We start from the raw sequence: 23,085 nt of genomic DNA on the forward strand, positions 1-23,085 counted from the left end.
GAATTTGCTTGACTCTAAGTCATGAACAGTGTGTCAAACAGCATTGCTGTGAAAGCTTAACAGCATTAGCACAGATTATTATAACTTGGTGTCTGCAGCTAAATAACTCTTGGTTCATTTCTGAAGAAATAATAGGTAGGGATATCCCAAGCTTTTCTCTGATAGGATGAGGGAATTATTTAGGTCTGTTTTCCTCCCTGAAAACCCAAAGGCTCAGAGCTCATCCTTCCTCCACTGGAGCTGGACCTGAGCAGGTCCCACTTCAAATAAGGGTTAGAACTGGGACTGGGCCAATGCTTGCCATCTCACACACAGAAGGAAACTTCATCTAGCAGGCTGCAGACCACTGCGGTTCAACTATTTTTTAAGTGGTTTGTACATAAGAAAAACAATTTCAACAGAGAACTTGAGAAAATCCTTCCATTGTGCAACTCCCCATGTACTCTGGTGAGAAATCTAACTCTGCTGAGGCAGGTAACTGGCCTAAGTAGTGAAAGATGGCAGATACAAAAGAATTAAAGATATATATATATATTTTAATCCTGTTTTTGCTACCAAATTGAATGCTGTTATTGGTCTAATTCTGATTATAAAATTACAGAATCACAGAATCATCAAGGTTGGAAAAGGCCACTAAAATCATCTAGTACAACCGTCAACCCATCATCACCATGGCCAATGACCATGTCCCTCAGTGCCACATAACGCCGAACACCCATGAAAAACACGAGTTATGACTGCTTTTTCCTGACTGCAGTTACATATAAAATATCAAATTCATGTTCAAAGATGTGCATCCATGAGTTTGTATACAGTTACACACACTGAATTATAAGGACAAAAATAAGCAAATGATAAGACTGAGCAATTAACAAAGTTCTCATAAATGAGAAATTTGGGACCCAAATTTATAAGAGAGAGAACAGGCAAGTTATTTTGGCAGATCTAATATGTTATAGTGTCAGGGGTCCCAAACTCGAACAAATGAATAACTGTCAATCTTCACATTTTCTTGAAACATAATGAGTTCATGAATCTATTACTACTCACAGCTGAGAATCACTTCCAGACAACAGACAACCAATATAAGGTGTTTTCTTCATTTGTTGGCTGCTGGTGTATTTCACAGATTTGGGTTTATGTCCACAGAGAGATGTGTGGCAACACAAAGTGCTGGAGCACAAAATTCAGCATTCCTTCATACAAAGGGATTTTTGAACATTGTGAGAATATATACTGTGTTAAGCAGTATCAGTTATTTTTATGCCCACAACAAAAGAAAAGCTGCAATAATTCAAGTTGAAAATGAGTCCTAGAGGAGGTTCAAAATAGAAATGACCAGGTTACTGGTGCTGAAAACAGAATCTAGCAGATGAAAACTGTGATCATCTTGGGAACGTTCACTAACCTGATGTCTAATAGTGACTCAATGATAGCTCCTGGAAAAATCCTTTACAAGGGAAAAGCTGATGAAAGAAGTTTCATATTAAATTATAAAGACAGTTTCTACTCTGAGTTCCTATTTCTGATGGTATCTGAATGTCATCTAATGGCATAAAGTACTTTAAAACATGGGTGGCAGAATTACAGTTGTTCAATGCCTTTATAAATTCACTTATCATTAATCTTCAGTGAATACATCCTGGCAAACATGCATGTACAAAAAACATCCCTAACTGAAACTCTGGTTGCAAATAACCACAAATGTTCACATTCATAACACAACAGTACATTTTCAATCACTGGTCTTAAATTGATTTTATAACTGATGCTGTTTCGATCCCAGGATTCAAGGCAAAGCTTCTTTTGAAACCATGTAGAAAAACAGCATGCATTTTCACTACTAAACAACATGGAAGGCAGTCTCTATAGGACACAGAAATAGGTCCACTCTGCAAAGTCTAGATTAAAAAGCTATATCCCTTAAAAGCAAAGCTAGAAAAGTGCCTCACTGGCAAGCTTTTTGTTTGCTTGGCATGAAAACATTTGTCATAGCACAACATGGTCACAGCAATTTAGGTAACCTGGCTGGCTCTGCACAGAAGTGCATTAGGGAATGCTCCAATTATTGACTCCTCCAGCTGACCTGTGACTGATAACTTCAACTACAACTAACAGAAGTAATAATGATTTCCACTCCTCTGGCTATATCTTAAAGGAAAATATCCAAAAGAGTTAGCAGCCTTGACTTTTTTTTTGTAGAAGATCCCTGGTTGCATGAAAACCACAAGTGATGGTTTAGTCCTTTTTGGTATGTGTCATGCAATTATTACAACAAAATGAAAGTACCAAAGCTGGGTGCACTGTGCAAAGTCATGTCCCGAATCACTCGAGTGCCAAAACAGGACCACATCAGGAGGAACTGCTGAGCTACTTTCTTCAAAGAGCCCGGTCTCTTGGCAGCTACCTGCAAGAAAACAAATACATCTAACATGGAGAAATTTTCATTTCCACCATCTGATACAGATGAGTAACGTATGTATCTAACTTCCTTTTGTAAAACTGAAAAACTACTTACCATTAATTTCACATTAAAATAAACATATAACAATATATAATTTATAAACATATAACATAATAATATATATATAATATATAACATAATATTATAATATATAATAATACGGTATTATAATATATTATATATATGCATATACATAATATATATTATAACAAATATATATATATAATTTATAAACAATAAACAATTAATTTTAAAAAAGAACAAAAAACCAACCTACACAGAAATCCATCTTGCAACTATATACAAACACTGGAAAGAGGAAAGCAGAAGCACCATTTAACTCTAAGGCTGACTTTCCTTTATAAATCAGGAAAGAACTGCCCCCAAGAGCCCTAATCTTTATTTTAACCTAATGACTTACATGATCATTCATAGACAAGGAAACAACGTGTAATCAAGAATGCTTGATCTATGCTGAAAATGTATATTAGTATTTCAGTTAGAGTTTTTGTTCCTTCATGTTTTTATTGTGAATATGAATAGGCATTTTACTAGCAAAAATACTTCCCCGGTCATCTCAAATCAACTGAAAAACAGAAAAACTGTGTCCTCAAGTGAATGGTAACACAGACAATCCTCTTTACATTTGAGTGCATATAAATGAATTAGCTGGCCTACATATCTCTTTTATTAAAGTCGTAAAATGACAATCCAGATTATCATTTTCATTTGTACTACAGAGTTAGAACAACTCTGAACACATCTCACCATACTTCTGAAGTATTGATTTGACTGAAAATCTTAGCGCTGTTCCATTCTTAAATATTTTTTTAGCTGGATAGACAAGAGCAGAGTGAACCAGGATGCTGAATGTGAGCAGTTCTCATACTGTGCACAAAAGGTGGTGACATTTTATCCACTGCTGCTTTCCTTCTGCTTACTACACAGCTTCACTTTCTCTTTTTCTGTTATTGCTAATAATGCACGACCTGAACAGAGTTCATAAAGTGTGTTGGTGACTCAAGTCCTTTCTCCTTACCAACCTTTACAACACATCTGTCCACCATGGAATCCAGCCACTCAATGTATGACTCAATGGGGGACTGCTCCTCCAGAAGGTGATCAAACTCCTGATACACTGGCAGACAAAACAAAAACAACAGCCCACTTCAGTGCTTGAATTCCACTTACTGCAAAAGAGAAACAAAATCTTTAAAAGCTGCCAATAACATGACCAACTTGCTATGTTTTTTTGTTTGGTTGGTTTTTTTTTGGTTTTCTTTTTCTCTTTATAATGGATTGTTTGGCCATAACAAATATAACTTCCTTGGTTCTGATCCAGTAATTTTTCCCAGTCTCCATCTTGCTTCTGCTGAAAATGATAGAGTAATTGGAAATGGCATTTAAGTGTGAGCAAATCAGGACCTATTGTTTAAAGTTCTTCTTTTGATTTAACCTTCAGCTGTCTGTGGTGCCCGGAAGTAAAACATTTATGGTGTTTGCTACCAAGAGTGTGAAGCTACCTTGACCCTGCTGATGAAAAAAGGTCATGCGTGAAATTGATTTAGAAACGCATAAGGAATCTTTTAAGTATCAAGTGGATGAGTATTGTTGATAGTGCTCTCATCTGTATAATGCTTTAGTTGCAAAAACATTATTTAACTGCTGCAAATCATCTGTTTGCAATGACAGACACACACAAAGAAGTTCCATAAACTTCTACTTCTTCAAAACAAATTGCTACCAATTTACAAATGCTATGAAGAAGAGTTTCAAAAAGCAACACAAATACTTTTTAACCTCCCCAAAGTTAGCAAATTCATACTTCAGTACTGAAAGTAAACAACAATATAGTAATTAAACTGCAGCTCTTAAAACTGCAAGTCTCCAGTTTATTAATGAGAATCAATGGCTAAAAGGCAAAGAATCATGCGCTGTGATGCTTTAAGAAACTGTTCTTCAACCCAGCTAAAATAAAAGGCACAGTAAATCAAGAAGAAAGATCCTTTCTACCTGATGTGTCACAGGATGGTCTCAATGTGCTATGCATTTCCATTTATGCTTAATTGCAAATAACAAGGATTAAGAAATTCCCACCATAGGAGGCAGATAGTGGGGGAGGTGGAGGAGACAAGTTTAGGGGTGATAGCTGGAGAAGTGAGCCAGGGAGACTGAGATTAAAGCAAAGAAGGAGCTCATTGGTCTAAATGGAGCAATAGCATCCCATGATGAATTAGCAAGATAAGCAGGAAAGCATTTGCGCTGCACCTGATTAAAACTTTAACTTACACTTGCAAAGGCTGGATGGTCAGAAACCTTAGTCATAGAAGAAGGGAAATAATGCTGTTTGGGCTGCCTTTATCTTGTTTTGTTGTTTTACTGAATGCTCAGCCTCTCTTTATTCAGGATAAGATCTCAGAGAAATCCAAATGTTGTCTTCTTATCTGAGTATTTGGCTGGACAGAAACTGCCAACAGATGCAGTAATTCCTATGCTGTGCAATGAGTGGAGCAACAGTAGAAAAACAAATCAGTTGCCTGCTTTGGCAATGCAGGAACATTGCAATGGTGAAGCACTGCAACCTGCAAACTGCTGTTTGAGAAACGTAGTTGCTTAGCCTTTACTGACTGTTAAAAAAACTTCAATGGGATCTGAGAACAAGGGGAATAAAGAAGAAACCAGGTCAAAGGCAGCCACTGTACCTGAGCAACAAATAGCTTCTCATCTACCCAATGATTTAACGTTTCACTCTAACTTAACTTATAGGCTTATGAACTTTTATTATTATTATTTTTTTTTCATCTGAGAGGTAGCACCTGAAAATTGTACTTTCTCGGTTCCTTATGCCAAGAATGTGCAAGCAGGCCTTTTTGCATGTGATGAAAGTGTAACCTTTGAGATGCTCTTTAGCCAAGTAGAAAATACATCAACATTGAGGGAACAAGCTCTAAGACTTAGAATAATCTCTCTATATATTTGACATCTCTGTGGGATCCCATATGGAAAAGTGACTGTTCAAATCCATCTGCATTCAAGAAACTTCCATTTGATTTGACAACATTAAGTTTGTATTTAAATATTCAGCACACATATACAAATATTTCCTAAACAGTGAGAATTTTCTGAATGAGAGCCAAAACTACTGCTACTAGGGCTTATACTGCTTATAGAGCTGCTACTAGGGATTATAACTTTGAGAATTCATTACTTTTTGGTCAGTGCGTGGATGCTGGGTAGATACTGAATACATAACAGATGGCAGAAAAATGTATCAAGCTTCTATACTCCATTCTCACTGTGTACTACTCCCCCTGTTGCTATGTCAAGTTTCAGACTTTTAAGAATTGAGGAGCACCATGTAAAGAGGTGAATCAAGGGTTCAGAAGGACAGGTAAGAATACAGAGCACATCACACTGGAAAGGTAGCAGAGGATATAAGACCCATTCGTAGAAAGGAGAGAAGACTTTTAGTGTCGCCATAGTGAGAGAAGATGGGTGTGAGAGAAGAGCTGAGGTCAGCTTTGTAGGGACCAGTGTACAATGAATGTATCTCCCTTCCTCTTTCTTGCCACACACTGAAAGAAACACCACACTAGCAAATGTGCCCATGCAGGGCATCCACAAGTAGTAACCAGGTGGATCCCCATTAAAGCTGGTCATTAGAGACACAACTGTTCCTAAGGCGTGAGAGAAATACAACAGGTGGGTCTGAAGGGAACTGAAGTTACTAACGACAAGGATACCAAAGACAAAGATAAGATAGTCATTTCCAGTGCCTTGGAGGAACAAACTCCATGTGCTTAGGGTTAAACCTAAGCTTACAGACACATTTGTTTGACAAGGCAAATCAATTTTTATAAATGCAAAATAAGATCTTTGACTATGAAACCAATTTGCCAGCATCTCCAAAGCCAGTTTTCAGTTCAGGCCTTTCACTACATTACAAAGAATCTAAATTAGTCAATTAACTTGCTTAATACAGTACATTTATTTATTCATAAAAGTTCAGGGTAAAAGCTTCATCCCATCAGATTCCTTTGTTTAAGAAAATACCATGTTAAATGGAGCTATTTACAAATAAAATTTTCAAGGGACTCAAGTACACAGCCATCTGGGGGCAAAAGCATTCAAAAGACAGTTCCCCCACAGTTTTACAGCGGGGTAGACTGACTTCATTATCGCCAGTGGCCTATGTATAGATTTACTTTGCTCATGTTCATAGCAAAAAAAACCCAACAGCCCTCAATTTTGGTACATGTTCTGTGCCACTGCTTTTTCTAGATACTAGAAAGAAAGTCTGTAATGAAGGAGTGCCTGGATATATGCCTTATAATACAAGACCTTGAAAAAGATTTGCCTGCTGTTTTGAGACATGTCTCCTTATTTATCTTAAGTAAATGAATGGCTGCAAAAACATTACTTTCACTGATGTTTTCTTTTCCAACAACAAACCAAGGTTCACCTGGCTTTATTTGAGGGTTCATCTCTTACATTGTATGATGAGTTTTCTGTGCTCCTCCCGTGAGTCCTCCATAGTATAGAGGGTTTGTTTGGTAATGCTATTCAGATCCACATTCCTCCAGTCTTCTAGCATTTGAAAAGTGATGTCTGCACTGTGGATCACCGTTCTCGATGCCTGTAATCCAATCCAATTTATTCATTAGTTCATGGTTTATTTGGTTAAAAAATAACCTTTATCCCCTTTTCCGCTTCCTTAGCTAGGCTCACTAAATTGATTCTCCTCATTCAACCCGACCCACCAAACTGATATCTTACGTAAGTTACTCGGCCCTCTTGCCACAGGGAATTTTGAAATCAGTTTGCCTTGTTCAATTAACAGCAAATATTTTGCTCTCGCTCACCACAAACCCAAATAAGCAACGCTAAATCTGGACTCTTCAAATTAAAACAGCTCCATTGATTTTTCAGTTTGCTTGAGGTCAAAACCAAAAGCAATAGCAAAAATGAAACCAAAACCCAAGGAACCCTACAAGGGTTTGCAAATCACCCTCTCCCACACTGTGAAGACTCCCATTCTTCCTTCAGCCACAAGAAATAGCTGAAGATTATTTGCCTCTCTATAAGATCTGCCTCCTGGCTGGTTGATGCAGGGTTCTGCTGGTTACCCTGGGGTGCTGAATATCCTTTCAAATGTAGAGCTTTAAAACTGATAAGGAAAGCAAACTATCTGCTCCAGTATATATGTAAAACCCCAAATAATTCAGTGCATCCTCTCCAATTTTGTGCTACATAGAATATGGCCTCGTTAATTTTTCATATGTAATTGTCACTTAAAGTAGCTGGTGAAAGCAAACTCTTCAGGGTGATTTTCTTACATTCCCTTGCTGTGGTTGTAAAAATATTTTCATTTAAAACCCAAGTGGTTCAACCCTTTTGTTTTTAACTAATTTAATTTTCATTTATAATACGCAATTAAACTTGGAAGCTTTTGTCAGACATATATAAATTATTCTGTCTCAGTAATAGTCCTGATTCAACTACACTGAAACCAATGGATCATCCATCACTTATGTCATGGTAATGAACTAGTTCATCAAATCAAATCCTAAATTTGTTTCAGGAAAGTTTTCTGCTTAATTTAATGATCAGTGGCTTCCAGCTCTCTAGCAAAGTATTTTTGTTGATTAGTTCTTGATTTTGTAAAGATGATCATAGTAAATGGTGGGAAGAAACTGCTAACATGAACTCTTCCTCTTTGAGTAAAGTCCATCTTGTCGATTTAATGAATTATTTTACAAATCCGTAAAAATGGCATTTGGCTAATTCAGGTAACTGAAATATATACTTGGCAGAGATGATTCAGTGATGTCTGTCGCCGGAGTATTTGTGAGAATCTTCTGGACACTGTAGGAAAGAGGAGATATTTACTTACATACAGTGTTAAATAAATAAAATAATTAATATCTGAAAATTCTGAATTAAAATCAGTGCTGAAAAAACATATCCATTTGTTTTACATTCAATTGTAGCAACATCATGTTTGCATGAATAGCACAGTTTTAACTTAGTTTAAGCCTTGACCTATAACCTTAAATCTGGACACTCAATCAGTTTTACAGAGGCATATTACAAGTGATGATTTATGGATGCTGTGAATAACAAGAGGACAAGAGAAACACAGAGGACAATGGAAGAGCTTTGCTTGTTTAGCATAGCAAATTTTCTCTTATACACAAAAGAGCTGAAAACCATAAAGACAACTGTTTAACGGGAAGAAAAATGTTGGTGCAAGAACAAGTGGGCAAAACATAATGACAATAATATTATATCAAGAAATTAGAAAAGTTTTCTGAGTCTCAATGCAAACAGTTTTTGGAGGAGCCTTCCGACTGGACTAAGAAAGGAGCTAATATCTGAAATAGTTTCTGGTAAAATTTGCTCAAAGTTTCTAAAAGTGATTACATGACACACTAACATTCTATGGCATAAGAGGGCCCAGGAGGTACTTGCTATCTCTCTTTATCCCTTTCCAAGATTATTTGGATCCTGTATTAAGATACTTTCTGTACTTGGAAACTGAAATTTTAAAATGTTTTATTGACCATATTTTGTCTGAATTATACAATTTAAGGACTGCAAATACAACTAAGATTTGCAGTTACTCCATTCAGTAATTCCTTTGATCACAACTTTTGATTAGGAGGAAAACATTGCAGAAATGACAAAGGCTCATGTATGTGCTAGGATGGGCTCAATTTTTTTTCTTATAAAATCACAAAAGACCTGCAGAGCGAACCAAACAGGCCTTAGATGCAGTCACAGAGTAGGAGTTCCGTCTGTGCTGTACACAGAGGCAGTTAAAGAGCATTGTTCAAGAATGAGTAGAAAGTGCACCGTCTTTCTCCCAGCAGATCCTTGATATTTTTGAACAGAGAGAGATGTAAAGTATGTTCTCAGCTCTGACTTTCTGTAACTTTGAAAACAAGTTCATAAACAACACGCAAAATCCTAAAATGAGTTTTTCCAATTCACATCCTAGAGTGTTCTCTGTAAAATATACTTCCAATTTTCCGTGCTGATCAAAATACTTAATCCTTCTCCTAAATTAGTTTTTTTTTTGTTGTTTTTTTTTGTTTTTTTTTTTCCCCCTTTAACTTTGTGGTGTGGAATTTAGTGCTCATGAAAGGCAAAGAATTGAGAGCTGTGAAATAAAGCAGGCTTTATCAATAGGTGATGTGCACTGCAGGCATCTACAAAGCATGTCTGAATAGGGCTAGTGCCCTTTCCTGTGGTGACAGGGTAATTTGATCTCCTTCATTTTTAACTCTGGCACTTTTTTGAGCAAGGGCCTCAGGCTGTATTCAAATTGTGCTACCCTAAAGGTTTGTTTAATAATTTTCTGTGCCTACTATCATCCCTAATGTTTGCTTACTATCAACAAAGTTAATTTCTTATCGGAACTCACAAGAAAGGAAAAGTAATTTTTCTTACTTCAAGCAGTGCCTTATTTCACTTAAATGAAATTGGTTCTCACGAGCAAGTGGAGATTGGAAGTGAATGCAAAATTTACAGTGCTGTCAGTATTTAATTCTTAAAAGACCTCTAGGTTCACTTTCAATTAATTTGTAAACATTAACATTACATGTTTTCCAGATTAATAGGAGATATTTGGCAATACTTACATTCAAATTTGATATTTCTTAGGTTTTCTGGCAAGTCATGGAGAGCTACTTTCAGCCACTCATCCAGTTGCTTTGCAAATTTTCTGATCACCTGTGTTAAACTTAGAAGAGAAATCAATACATCAGAACATTTACTCTGTGTCTTCAGCTGTGAACATGTGAAGACTATGGGTCAGTTATTTACACCTCACTATTATGCAGAGTTGCTGAACGTGTTTTGGTCTGTAGACATGAAGGAAAACTTCTGAAAACCTTTACAGAAAAATGTAACACCACAGAGAATGAAAGTCTCTGTACTGCGCTGTATTGATACTTACAAATGATTTTTTTTTTAAGCTTAAGATAAAATCATAAAATCATAAAAAACATAAAATCACATTAATTTAAAAAAAGACAACAAGAGATCAAGCCTGGGATTTCAGGTCATTTGTCCCTAAGTTTATACAAATGGACACAGACACATTAAGTGAAGCAATAACCAACCCTGCTCCAGACTGAAGCCAATGAGTGGGTGGCTGTGACAGGCAGGAATTTCTAGACCATACATAGGGGCAAAGCAAAACCTGCCTACTGCCTTTAGCACTCAAGATACGGGCACACTCTAGCACTCAAGATGCATAGACAGGGGAAATATGCGAGGAACTTTACTTCATTCTGTCAGGCAGCCATTCTGTTTGTACTCCAACATACACTGCAGATGACAGAGGTGGTAAAATAACTGTTGCCATAAACCTGATCTGCTTTGCAGGGACACCTATGATAGGGGATGGATGGCATCTGTTGCATCCTCTAAAACGTGTTTTTCTCTGTACCGCCAACATTAATTCCCAGGAAGTTCCTCAGAGGATTCTGGCTGAGTCAGCAAGATTTCCTCCAGGAGCTTCCATTGCAGTGAGACCCTTCTTCACCCCCTCCAGCTCAGGCTATGGCTTAATAGCCACAATCTGGCCCTTTATATGCATTACAAAAGTCTATATTCACACTCAAGTCTCTCCTTATTTGCTATGAAAGAACTAAGCAGCTTGAGAAAAGGACTGCTGTTCTGTTTAATCCTTCCAATGAAATAGATTTTTCTTTTTTTTTTTTTTTTTGGGGGGGGGGGTGGGGGGGGGAACCTAAAGGGGGGGATGAGGGGCAAAGCCTGTAAAAACGAACATATCTTATCAAGGAAATCCCATGCTTATAACAAGTTTCTCATGGAAAAAAATACTTTGTCTGTACTTTAGCAGTCATACGCTGCAAACAGCATTCACCAATTTAGGAGTGTAGAATGACATCTTGAAAACATTTGCTGTAATTAGAGCTGCATTAAAATCCTGAAGGTCAAATACACAAAGCCAATAATAAACTCTTAGAGGAATAAACTAAACAAATAATTTAACCTCGGGAAAGCATCAAATAATACTAAAGATGAATAAATATTTAGAAAAAGGATGTTTCCTGACGTTTATATTGGGAAAATCAAAGGAGGAATAGGTTGACTACACTCAGTGATTCCACTTTTTGCTCTGAAATGTTGATCTCTGTTCTATATGTTAGGATTTCTTGGACTCAGATGTACTCCAGGTAGGAAGAGAAAAGATGAGCTCTACCTTGTGGATTGGCAAAGAAAACTGAGCACTTGAACAAAGGAGTCAAATAATTGTTAATATTAATGAAGTGATCTTAAAATAAGCCTGCATCTGATCATCACAGTATAGCATTTAAATTAATCCAGGTTGTCTGAGACTTCTCAAGTATGATCTTCATATTTTCTGCTCTTGGCAAGCAGAATAACAATTGGGTTCCAAGAGTGTAAACATGGACTAATGCTTAGGTTGCAGTACCTGAATATGCAAAGGACTATCTACAAACAGGGCAACCTGGCCAGCTTTTGTCACTGTTGTTCTGAGTACTGTTATGTTGCTATGCCAGATTAGCAGAAAAGTGTCTGAAACTGTCAGAAAATGGAGGAATGTGTCATTCTGCAGCCTGCAGATTTCTGATATTCCCTGAAAGCTGGGATGTGACTGTCGGCTTGATGTTAATAAACCAACAAGAAAGTCTTATCCTTTATCACACAAAAAATGTCACACTTTTCTCAACACAAGTGTTGATGAAATCAAAATGCTTCTTCACAAACATGTCAGCGTTCAGCTCCTTTGAACTGGAATGTGATTTAAACTTGGGTGGAACCAAGCAGCTTTCTGAGAACTGGTGCCATTTGTGAAGATACATATTAAAGACAGCTGAGCTATGTAGAAGTGGTCAATGCAGTCAGTTCTACTGACCTGTCGGGTAGTGCTTGCAGTACTGTTGGCATCAAAACTCCAGAAATTGCTTTGTACAAAATCGAGTCACAGACTCCAACTATATTCACTACAGTTGAAGAACCCAGTACAGGCAGCATATGAGGAGGCATCCCTTGCCAAAAGTGCAGAAGAAAACTTTGAACCTGCAGTGGTGAGAAGAAGCAGGGACATGTAAGAGAAAATAACAAAAGCCCACACATACTTTTTTCTTTAAATGATCCTGTTTAGATATACAGCACAGATGAGGTATATTTCCTAACTAGACAGGCTTATACTTAACCTGGAGCAGAATGAGATAATGAACCAAAGGTCAAGGAGGCTTTCCAAGCTGGAGACAGGGTATGTTCCTACATCTTAGAGGCACATGGGTACCACAGTATTTTCACATTCCGTCACACAAGTGTAACTCCCTGGCTTCCACATATCCTTTTTTTTTTTTTTTTTTTAAACCTTTTTCTTTCTGCTCCTGTTTACAAAGTAATGAACCTAAGGCTTGGTGTGGGGAGGGACAGGAAGATAGCACACAGTGAGGGGGGCCAATAAATTATTATGCATTAATTTTGAAAACAAACACTTCAGAGATCTTAAAAGCTGTTACTGTGACTAAAGAAAAAGCTGCAATGACTTCTTTCTTTCTTCTATGAAGGAAAGTGGAAAAAGAATGGAGAAGGGCAAAAAAGATAATAGGGAGGAAATTTCAGACACAAAAAAGATGCATCTGAAAACTGCCATTTAGGAAATAGAGGTGTTACTAAATGAATGGTGACCAATGAATTCTGCAGAGGTCAGCACACCAGCGTTTCTATGTGATAACCTTTTTACACACAGCCTGTAACTGCAACCAGACACAGTAAATAACATTTGTCATTTATATCTTGTTACTGTTCAGCCCCTCCTCCACCACTGATCCTGACAGATTCCCTAGAAAAAGATACCATCCTTCTCTGAAGGAAGTATTTGGACACTGATCCAGCAAAAACCCCTGAATACGTGTGTTCTCACCAAATCAGTGGGCTTGGAGTGAAAGGGCCAAGGGGTTTGGTTTTCTCTAACCTGTACATCAGATTTAAATACTTCTTCATGCTTCTGGGTTCCCACTTAAACGTGGTTAGGAGAAGATCTAAGAGATGCATTGGAAAATGTGAGAGAAGTAAAATAATACTAAAACAATTTTCCTACAAGGAAGAACCTAGATTGGTGCAATGGCTTAAGAGAGCCTCAGCTTTAAATCAGAAGAGTGGAAGAGCTAGGATGAGATAGAAATAAGGAAGGAATTCTCTGCTTTAGTTCAGAATGCAGAGTCAAAAGACCCATTTCCTCTGATTTTCCAAGTTATATTTGAATGAGGCCCTCAGCATCTCTATGGTCAGATTTGCTTTCCTAGAAAAGAAGATTTCTCCACATGTGATATAAAACTTTGCAGTCCAGTAATGTTTGATATTTGTAGCCATTCACCTCTAGTTATAGGACTGTATGCATGCATTACCAGAAGACCCTCAGATTCACCTTGAAATCCAGCAGGTACAAATCTTATCCATTTCTAATGAATCATAGCAACTGTTGAGGAGTGTGTGTGCTCCTGGCTGCACTGCAAAACAACTGAGGAACTGGAGACTGTAGGTACACGTTTATGGGGATGTCTGAGAGGCTCTAGGCCCCCCATCTCCATGCACACTGTTAAGAGACTAGCAGAGAACATCGTTTTGGCTGTGGCACCTCACCTGGGTTTGTGCTGAACACTCAGAGGAATTCCTTCAAACAAAGCTCAGTTCAAACTTAAAAGTTAGGAAAGCTGTGATGAATACACTTCTTGAGGTGTAAGATCTGGATTATCAACATCTAGTAAGAGGATACTGCCACCTTAATCCTAACGGAGAGTCAAGACCATTCCCACTGCTTTCATTCTTCTTAACTCAAATAGTGGTATAAGTGAGATTTAATGCTATCAATGATCTATGTACTCAAGAATAGCTATTCTTCATTATTCATGAAAAGGATTAGCCAACACAAAACCACATGTTTGTAATATCAAATTCAAAATAAGCTCTCAGATCCATTCATACCTTACGTATTATTAAACTACAACTGCAGTTTCTAACCATACCTCATCAAAGTTTGCTCTTATTACAGTGTCTAGTATCCTCTGACAGTGAGTTCTATACATCATAATAAAGGTAGAAACCTGAAAAAGAATGAGAGGGAGACACACAAAAGATCATTCTACTTCAAGAAATCTGCTTTAAAAGCTATCAGAATATAGAGCACAAAAAAGTAAGTTTTTTCTTACATATGCACAATTGCAAAAATAATGACATCAGAGTCTAGTTAGATTAGCTTTAACATAAGTTTTCTTCTTAAAGGTAAATTCCCCCTTTGAATTCATGAATTTTTCTGTGTCAATGAGAATCTTCAAATGTAAGAGGAGCAAAAAACCCCAGTGGGATCAAAGACAAGAATGTGGCCCTAATTAGGACATAAAGGACTATAAAACCCTAGTCTTTTGTCCACTTTACATTGATACTACACATGGTGAATAGCATCAGAAAACTAGCAAGCTCAGCCAAGAACAGTCAGGTCACTTTTGTCATAGGTGCAGACAGGATTCTTTTAATTTCCAGCCTAGAAGGATAAGAAACACATTAAATTCCTCTCCCCACAAGAAAGGATTGGATTTGTTTTTCAGTTTGCCAGCAAGTGGGTTCACATATTGCTAAAACAGAAAACGGGGGTCTTGTTTTTGGTGATTTAACCAGTAACCATCCAAGCCTTTCCTAAAATGTAATACAACTTTGAAAGAAGAGTGTGCATAGGCTTAAGATATGCTCTACATCTGATAGCATACACTGCTATACTAAGGGAAGATACTTACTATTATAAGAAGCAATGAAACTCCCCATAAATAAAGTCAAAGCATTATTGAACTTAATCTAATTTAAATTCTTTATATTTTAGACAAAGTTTGCATCCAAAGCAGGGAAAAAAGGATACAGAACAAGCTGAGAAAACATTTCCAAAGTGTTACCTTCTCCTCTGGCAGACTGGCTGGCAGATTTAGATCTTTGACATTTGGAAACTCTGGCAGTAACGTTCCCAGTTTGGATCGTGGTGAATATGCCACTGTCTGTTTGGTCACTTCTTTTTTTCCTGTTTCATTGACCCAGGCTGCTCCTTTTTTAGAATACATCACATCATAATACTGTGAGTTTTCTTTCACTGCAATCCCGTAATAATGGTACCTGATACACAGAGAGGTACATTTCATGAAGTAGATTGTTTAAAAATCATTTTAAAAGGATATGGGAGTAAAAGAAATGGACAGTGCTAATAATCTCTATAGCAAAACAGACCTCGTGATAGTTTCTGTATCATTAACAAGCATTGATTCAGTAGCAGAATATTGTGATAATACACCGGGTTTTCCAATTTCTTTCTTTTGGTAAAAGCAGCTCTCTTAGAGTTAATAAAGCTGACTGTTGCAAGGCAGAAAATTAACAGAGTTCTGTGTTGTTGTTTTTTTTTCCCTTAAGATTTAAAAGCATGTCCTAAAGCTACTTGCTGGCAGAGTTGTGCTGTGCAGCTGCTCCTTTAGTTTAGCAGTAAGCAGAGGTACAGCCCCTCTGGTCTGGCCCTTCTGTTGTTATTTCTTCTCAGACTGTCGAGGGCTGCTTTGATCCCTGAATAGCACAAGTCTTTATCACAAACAAACTGATCAGAAATGTTTCAAAACCTGAAAGCACTGCAATGAAAGGGGGGGGGAGGGGGGAAAGGAGGGGAGGGGAAAGCACGTCTGCTTGAGAGCAATGAACAGCAAAAAATGTACAGTTCAAAACGATGTGCCTTGTAACTTAGCATCATAATTGGTCTTATTGGTCTTGGATCAGCACAGGATACTACACAATGCCGTAACTCTGCCTGTGCAGAGCACAGTGGGTGTTACACGGTGTAGTCTTATGGACTAGTGGCCTTATGGCATATGGTTGTGCCATGGCTTAGCATTATTATAGGTGTTAATGGGAGCACTCGTTATCCAAGCTAACCCTTGCATCAAAGCAGCAGAGACAATCTCATTCACTCCATGATTTTGCTAACATTTACTTCATTTTCTCAGCTGTAAGCCCCATCACCACTTCAACTAAATTTTTAGTGGTTACAAAAGGCAACATAAAATCATATTGCTCTTGTACCTTTGCCTCTGTTTTCTTAAAGGGAATTTTCAACCATCTTCCAGTTCTCTCCTTACAGCCTATCAGACCAAGATGAGACTTTCACTTCTGCATCCAGCTGTGGTGGGAGGAAAGGGGACCATCTCCAGATGTCTGCCATCCTCCCCAGATAGTTACTGTTTTCAGAGTGCTACAGGCAGATCAGTTCACTTGATTGACCCTGGTTTGCTTTAGAAAAATCACCTGGTTTTACTGACATCAGTTCAAATAGTGAAAGAGCAGTGTCTAATTGATTATAGCTTAAGCTAAGGTGATTTTTTTTCTAGAGCAGCTTCACTCATTGACACGCAAATCGGTGCATGCTATAATCTCCAACAGAAAGTAGTGGCAAATAGCTGGAAGCCCTAATCTTGTCTACCAGCACAGATGGGCTGAGAGGAGGCCTGGGGAGCTGCAGGATTCTCGTATGTGCCACCCTTACCATTTTGAATGAGGGCGTTCCATATCATCCATCAATAAATGAAATAAAAATAAAAGCTATCTTGAACTCAATATTGAATAATTCAGGGGAGATTTATTAAAATATTAATCTGACATTATTTGAATAAGATTTCCTTCCTTCAATACCTTAAAAAGCCGCACTATCTGCTCCAAATCTGCATGTCAGGGCTTAGACCAAAATGTACATTCCAGACCAGAAGTCAGGCTCCAGATCCATCCTACTCTGTTACAGACAGCTGATGGCAAGTTTTTGCTTGGATACCATTGCTGTGCATGTCACATGTTTCACTGGCTTTATTTGAATAGGATCCTTACTGCTTTGTGCCTGTTAAAAGGACAAGCCAGGGCAAAGGACACTGAGAAGGCTGATGCAGCCAGACGTTCCATGTGCCAAGCTGCACCGAATGGTACACCAGCCATAGAAGTTTGTTGTTTTTTGTTTGTTGTTTTTTGTTTGTTGTTTTTTGTTTTTTGTGGGGTTTTTTTTTTTGTTTTTTTTTTTTTTTTTGGTTGTTGTTTTTTTGCTTAAGCAGTAACAACTCCTGATTGCAGTTCACGCTCACAGTTTGATCGCGGCTGTCATGCATGCACTGTGTATAACAGCCATACAGCCTACTTTCTTACATCCTGTGAGCATGGTATGTCTGGGGATGGGACAATGGAAGGAGGAAGATATTTGGAAATGCGACCATCCCAAATGGCAAAAAATCATTGGTGCAGTTCACAGATAGTCTTAGCATGTTTTTGCTTTTCTTTAATCATTTCTAACAGCAAGAAAGAAGAGAAAGTGACAACAACTAACCATCCACAATCAAACTGAAATCAATAAACAGGTCTTGAAAGTTTGATCTGTAAGGAAGTAACAGGCAGATCACACCATCATTTTTGCAGTAAACAGAATAATCTTTCCTTTCATGGACCCACAATCTACAGAACAAGTCTTAGAGAAACAAGTAAAACTCCCTTCACGCCATACAGTTCCTATTAGTTTAAGTAACCGCTTGTGTATATAATTGAAGATTTTCAAGCTCTAGTACAGAAAGAAATGAGCTTTTCTATTCAGATGCCTTCTCATGGCTCACCTGTGGTAGAACTCTTTCTAAGCTCAGCATGATAGAGAACAGCTGCACACTTACAGCAATAAACCCAGCTGCAAAAGAGAAAGCCTCACAACAGATGACCAAGAGTGGAGTGACATTGGAGCTCTGAACTTTGAAATATTGCAAGGAAGCCATGCTATAAAAAAACTGAGTGTGAAGCCAGATGATCTCAGCCACTTCTGTGGTTGAGTTTCCTTGGCAGTAGCAAGGAAATGGAATGAAAATCATACTGGCAACAATTGGTCAGCACAGTAGGTGATAAAAGGATTGAAGTGTTAATGCATAAAGTAATTTATTTACATAACAGAACTGAAATGCAATCAGATGTTTCTGAAAATAAAAACAGACCTCAGTTATAGCTGTGCTCGGTCTAGCAAGGAGTGTATGTGTTGGTGTATTCATTGCAAAGAAGTACAGTGTGCATGTGAGAAAGACAAGTGGACAGTGAGGTAAATTGAGAGCTGGCTGGCTGACAGAGCTCAGAAGAAAATTGTAATCAGTGGCACAGTCTACTTGGAGGCCTGTAACTAGTGGTATTCCCCAGGGGTCAGTACTGGGTCTGGTTTTGCTCAACATCTTCAGGATGTTCTGGATGAAGGGACAGAGTCCATCCTCAGCAAATCTGCTGGAAGCTGGAAGCTGGAAGGACTGGCTGACACACCAGTAGGCTGCGCTGCCTTTCAGCAAAAGCTGGACAGGATGGAGAGTTTGACAGAGAGGAACCTGATGAGGTTCAACAAGAGCAAGTGTAGAGTCCTACGCCTGGGGATGAATAATCGCATACATCAGTACAGGTGAGGGGCTGAACTACTGGAAAGGAGCTCTGTGGTGAAGGACGTGGGTGTCCTGGTGGGCAACAGGTTGGTCATAAACCAGCAGTGTTCCCCTGTGGCCCAGAAGGCGAATGGCATCCTGGGGTGCATTGCAAAGAGTGTGGCCAGGCCCTACTCTCCTCTGCAATGCTGAGGCCACATCTGGAGTGCTGTGTCCAGGTATGGCCTTCCTAGTTAAAAGAAAGGTAGGGAACTTCACAAGAGAGCCCAGGAGAGGGACACTGAGATGGTGACGGTGACACCTGGAACATCTCCCTTATGAGCAATGGCTGAAAACCCTGGGACTATTCAGCCTGGAGAGAAGAAGGCTGAAGGGGGATTTTATTGATATTTATAAATATCTCATGGGGAGGGGTTCAGTGGATAGGACCAGACTCTTGAATGGTGCCCAGTGACAGAACATGGGGCAATGAACACAAACTGGAAGACAGAAAGTTCCATATGAATATGGGAAAGAACTTAGAGAGAGCACAGGAACAAGCTGCCCAGAGAGGTTGTGGAGTCTCATTTTCTAGAGATATTCAAAACGTGCCCAAACCCTTTCCTGTGGAACCTACTGTATGGAACCAGCTTTAGCAAGGAGCTGGCTTAGATGATCTCCAGAAGTACCTTCCAGCCCCTGTAATTCTGTAATATGCAGATGTGTTTATACCTCTCCTCTTCATTGGATCCAATTGCTTCTCTGTATGCTATAATCATTGGGATGTTAACTAGGGATGAAGATGTAGGTATCCTCTTTTGTGCCAGAACAACTCCATCTTATGAGCTTCCATGTAACTTATATTCAGTACAAAGTCCTGATGCTTTGAGTCCTGACCTATCAGGCTTTCCTAATATGCTGTTGGACTAATCCAACATTTACACCCAAGTGATTCCTGGTAGCACTGAATGTTGTTATAGCATGTCTGAATTTAGATTTGGGAAGGAATTTCAGATCTACAATTAGCTACTTTAAAAATGGCTGCTTTAGAAAAAGTTAAGAGAATCTCAAGATGAAGATATAAACAACTGGAAGATCCCAAATAGAATGTGAAGTGCATTCTTTTATCTGAACCTATTTCTCATTCTGGAATGAACTATTAGGACAAACTGTTTTTAGAGAGGTGCCATCTTTTGGATAAGGTGATAAACTAATTCCTTGATCATGTAAGGAGACGTTGGATTTTGTCACACAGCAAAAACTGTCATTAAATCCAGGTCTGTGGACATTTTAAGTTTAGACCAACATATATTTCTAGATAAATCCCACATAGCATTCCTCCACTTTTTCTCCAAACTTGAACATGATGTTAACCAGCTGTTATTTCCCAGCCACAGCAGTAGCTCCGTTAGTGCAAAGTGTGAATGCCCTTTATGTCATGTAAAATGAGTTGAGAAGAGACAAACTGTAGGAAGAATATGGAAAATATTGCTGACAAATTCAGTAAAAGATCTTCATTGGATTATGCAGCCCTATCACCTCTGAATCAATAAGACAGAGTAAAAACTACAATGGAAACTGTATCGGAGTTGGGGTTTAACTACCCAACTGGACAAATCATTCCCTGATGTCATACTATTCTATTCAGTCAGAGCCAGATAGGGCCTGTGTGAGAAGATAATACACCACACACTGCTTACTTTGATTGGCCTCTGGTTCCAAGTCTTCTCGTCGTTAGCTGTGGAAACTGTTGCCTTATTATCTGCAAATGAATAAAACTGATATTAGAAAGAAAAAGAAATGAAAACATCTGTTAATAATTCATTACAGACTGTTAAGATCAATAAGCAGAACAACTGTCCCGCGGTCTCACCCAAGTACAAGGGTAGGAAAATCAGCTTTTGATTTTTTCCAGTGCTGAAAAGTGGGAAATAGGCTTTTAAATTTGGCATGATTTTATTTACTACCATCAGTTTAGATAAAGAATTTTATGGCATTACTGTTCCTTAAATCTCACACCATTTCTGCCTCTAAATGAAAGAAGGTTGTAGTTAGAAATTCCTATTTATTTAAATCTGTTTGCAGGTTCAAAAATCTTGGTTTACCTGCAACTAGAGGAAACCTTTGAGAGCTTTGGAGGCAACATTTCTTTAGAGGCTTTCACAATCCTGCCATTGCACACTCCCTTTTGTAAGAGGATTCCATGAAAAGATACTGGTATTTGACAGTGCACTGCTTCCACCAGGGAAAATTCATTGTTGCATTTTCTAAAGATGGGTCATAATCAATTGATGTGCTATGGAAAACGAGCGCATCTCAGAAACAGCAGGATATTGTCAAGAACCTGGGCTTTGGTCCATCAGCAGAGATTAAAAGAACACCGCTACTGTAAAAACAAAACTTCTCCAGCACCAGATGCATTTAAGGAAACAAATTAATGAATGTCAGTTGTGTAGATCCGCTTCAGCCAGGCTACTCCTGATGAAAAAGCTCAGCTGGAGTTGCTGGAAAGGCAGCTCTCAGCACCTCATGGGACCGAACCTGATTCTCGGTGTTGTCTGCTGCAGGGGCAAAATGCAGCTGGCAGAACAGTCATGCAAGAAAGAACGCAGTAAGTCTTGAAGATTCACTTACAAGAGAAGTTTCTTTCTTTCTTAATCTGTCGCTTATTTTGTGCTTTCATAACATAAAGTGCTGTTTCCTGTTTTGCGGGGGGTGGGGAGGTGGGGAGGAACAAGTAGAATTAAAGAAGAACAAGCATACTAGATGGAATACAACTGTTCAAACAGAAGACAGCATTAAGTAAAATTGATTAAATAGTATAGATTTTTCCCCTGTGAGCCATTTTGCCACCATGATAAATATTTAATCCTGATTGATGACTGAAAGCTCTGGAACACGTATTTGGATCAAAAGGTGCTTTATAAATAAAGATGTTACAATGGCACATGTTCGACTGTTTCTTAGGTAATATACATATAATTTTAAATCAAACATAAAACTCCACTTTCTTTTGCATCATGTAAAAAATTGACCTGCACCATGTTCTGAGAGCTTTGCACAACGTGGCTCATGTCAAAAATGCAGACTCAGACTCTCTGAAGGTTGTTCAGCTTTAATTTCTGGAGCAAAACTTCAGCAAACAGTAAAACACTTTTGTGGAGCTGTGAAAGTTCAGCCTAGCTGTTTGATAAATGAGCAGACAGGCAAGCAGCCCTTCTTTCTTTTTTTGTATGGATTCAATGAAGCCTGCCTAAAGAACACCACATGCTGTTCCAGCTACTGATCTAACATTCCGCAACATCTCAGCCTTCCAAATTCCCTTTAATTACACATTAATCCCACCCCTCTCTCTTTCATTTTCTGCAGACAGGGTTGGGGGCTCCACAAGGCTGTGGGAAAAAAGGCGGTGTTGAAGAACTACTTTCTGAGGATGGCTTTTTGGGTTAGGGGATTTTTGTTTTTTTTTCTTTTTTGGTGGCAGTTGTCATTCAGAAAATTCCATTCCTCTCCTAAAGTTGATTTTTACAGCAGCAGACTCAAAAGAAAAGCTAAGTATTACATTTACTTTCACCTCAATTTTTCTTCTTTGGAACAATGTGAACCCGTATTACTTTCAAAGTCTGCCTGGTAGTGATGAAGTGTTACAATGCACACTGTAAATGCCACTTTATGAACCATATGCCATGATACTTGCTGGGGTTTAAATAAATCAGCCAATTTCTACATACCAGGGCAGAGGTGATCAGGAAAGGAGAATAACAGAGCAGATGATCAGATGATATTTTTCTTTTCTTTCTTTGTTTCTTTTTTAAATTCATCATGCTTAAACAATGAGATACACCTTTTGGAACTCAGCTGGAATGTACGTATCTCTTAAAATGTTCTTTGCCAGTAATTAACAACAAAAATATCCAGCAAACCTCTGAAAGAAAATATTGGGATTCTTTGATCTAATGCTGTATGTATAGGATACATACAGCACAGCATACTCATGCTTTTTGCCTGTACACATTAGCATCAGTGTTTGTGACTGGAATGAAGCAAGTCAAGTAAGTAATGAACTAGCTGCTCGTATAAATGCTTGCGTTTATCTACACTTATGTGAATCCCTATGCAATGATATTCCCAAAGGTTTCCCTTAAAGCAGAAAGAGGAAGTTGGAGCAGG

At 38.3% G+C, this 23,085-nt stretch overlaps 1 protein-coding gene across 6 annotated transcripts in view; it reads right to left on the bottom strand.

Annotated features, from left to right (window-relative positions):
• RFX4 (regulatory factor X4) overlaps nucleotides 1-23,085 on the bottom strand; it is an 80,588-nt gene that overhangs the window by 22,760 nt on the left and 34,743 nt on the right. For all 6 annotated transcript variants that reach the window (XM_015864007.2, XM_032445122.1, XM_015863999.2 and 3 more), the window contains 9 exons: nucleotides 20,616-20,677; nucleotides 15,421-15,634; nucleotides 14,503-14,580; nucleotides 12,378-12,541; nucleotides 10,108-10,208; nucleotides 8,271-8,329; nucleotides 6,956-7,100; nucleotides 3,508-3,602; nucleotides 2,290-2,407 (listed from right to left, as the gene is read on the bottom strand). In XM_015864007.2, coding sequence (XP_015719493.1) covers nucleotides 2,290-2,407; nucleotides 3,508-3,602; nucleotides 6,956-7,100; nucleotides 8,271-8,329; nucleotides 10,108-10,208; nucleotides 12,378-12,541; nucleotides 14,503-14,580; nucleotides 15,421-15,634; nucleotides 20,616-20,677 — 1,036 coding nt within the window. The remainder of the gene's footprint in view (nucleotides 1-2,289; nucleotides 2,408-3,507; nucleotides 3,603-6,955; nucleotides 7,101-8,270; nucleotides 8,330-10,107; nucleotides 10,209-12,377; nucleotides 12,542-14,502; nucleotides 14,581-15,420; nucleotides 15,635-20,615; nucleotides 20,678-23,085) is intronic.

Source organism: Coturnix japonica, chromosome 1 (assembly GCF_001577835.2).
Source record: "Coturnix japonica isolate 7356 chromosome 1, Coturnix japonica 2.1, whole genome shotgun sequence".
NCBI lineage: Eukaryota > Metazoa > Chordata > Aves > Galliformes > Phasianidae > Coturnix > Coturnix japonica.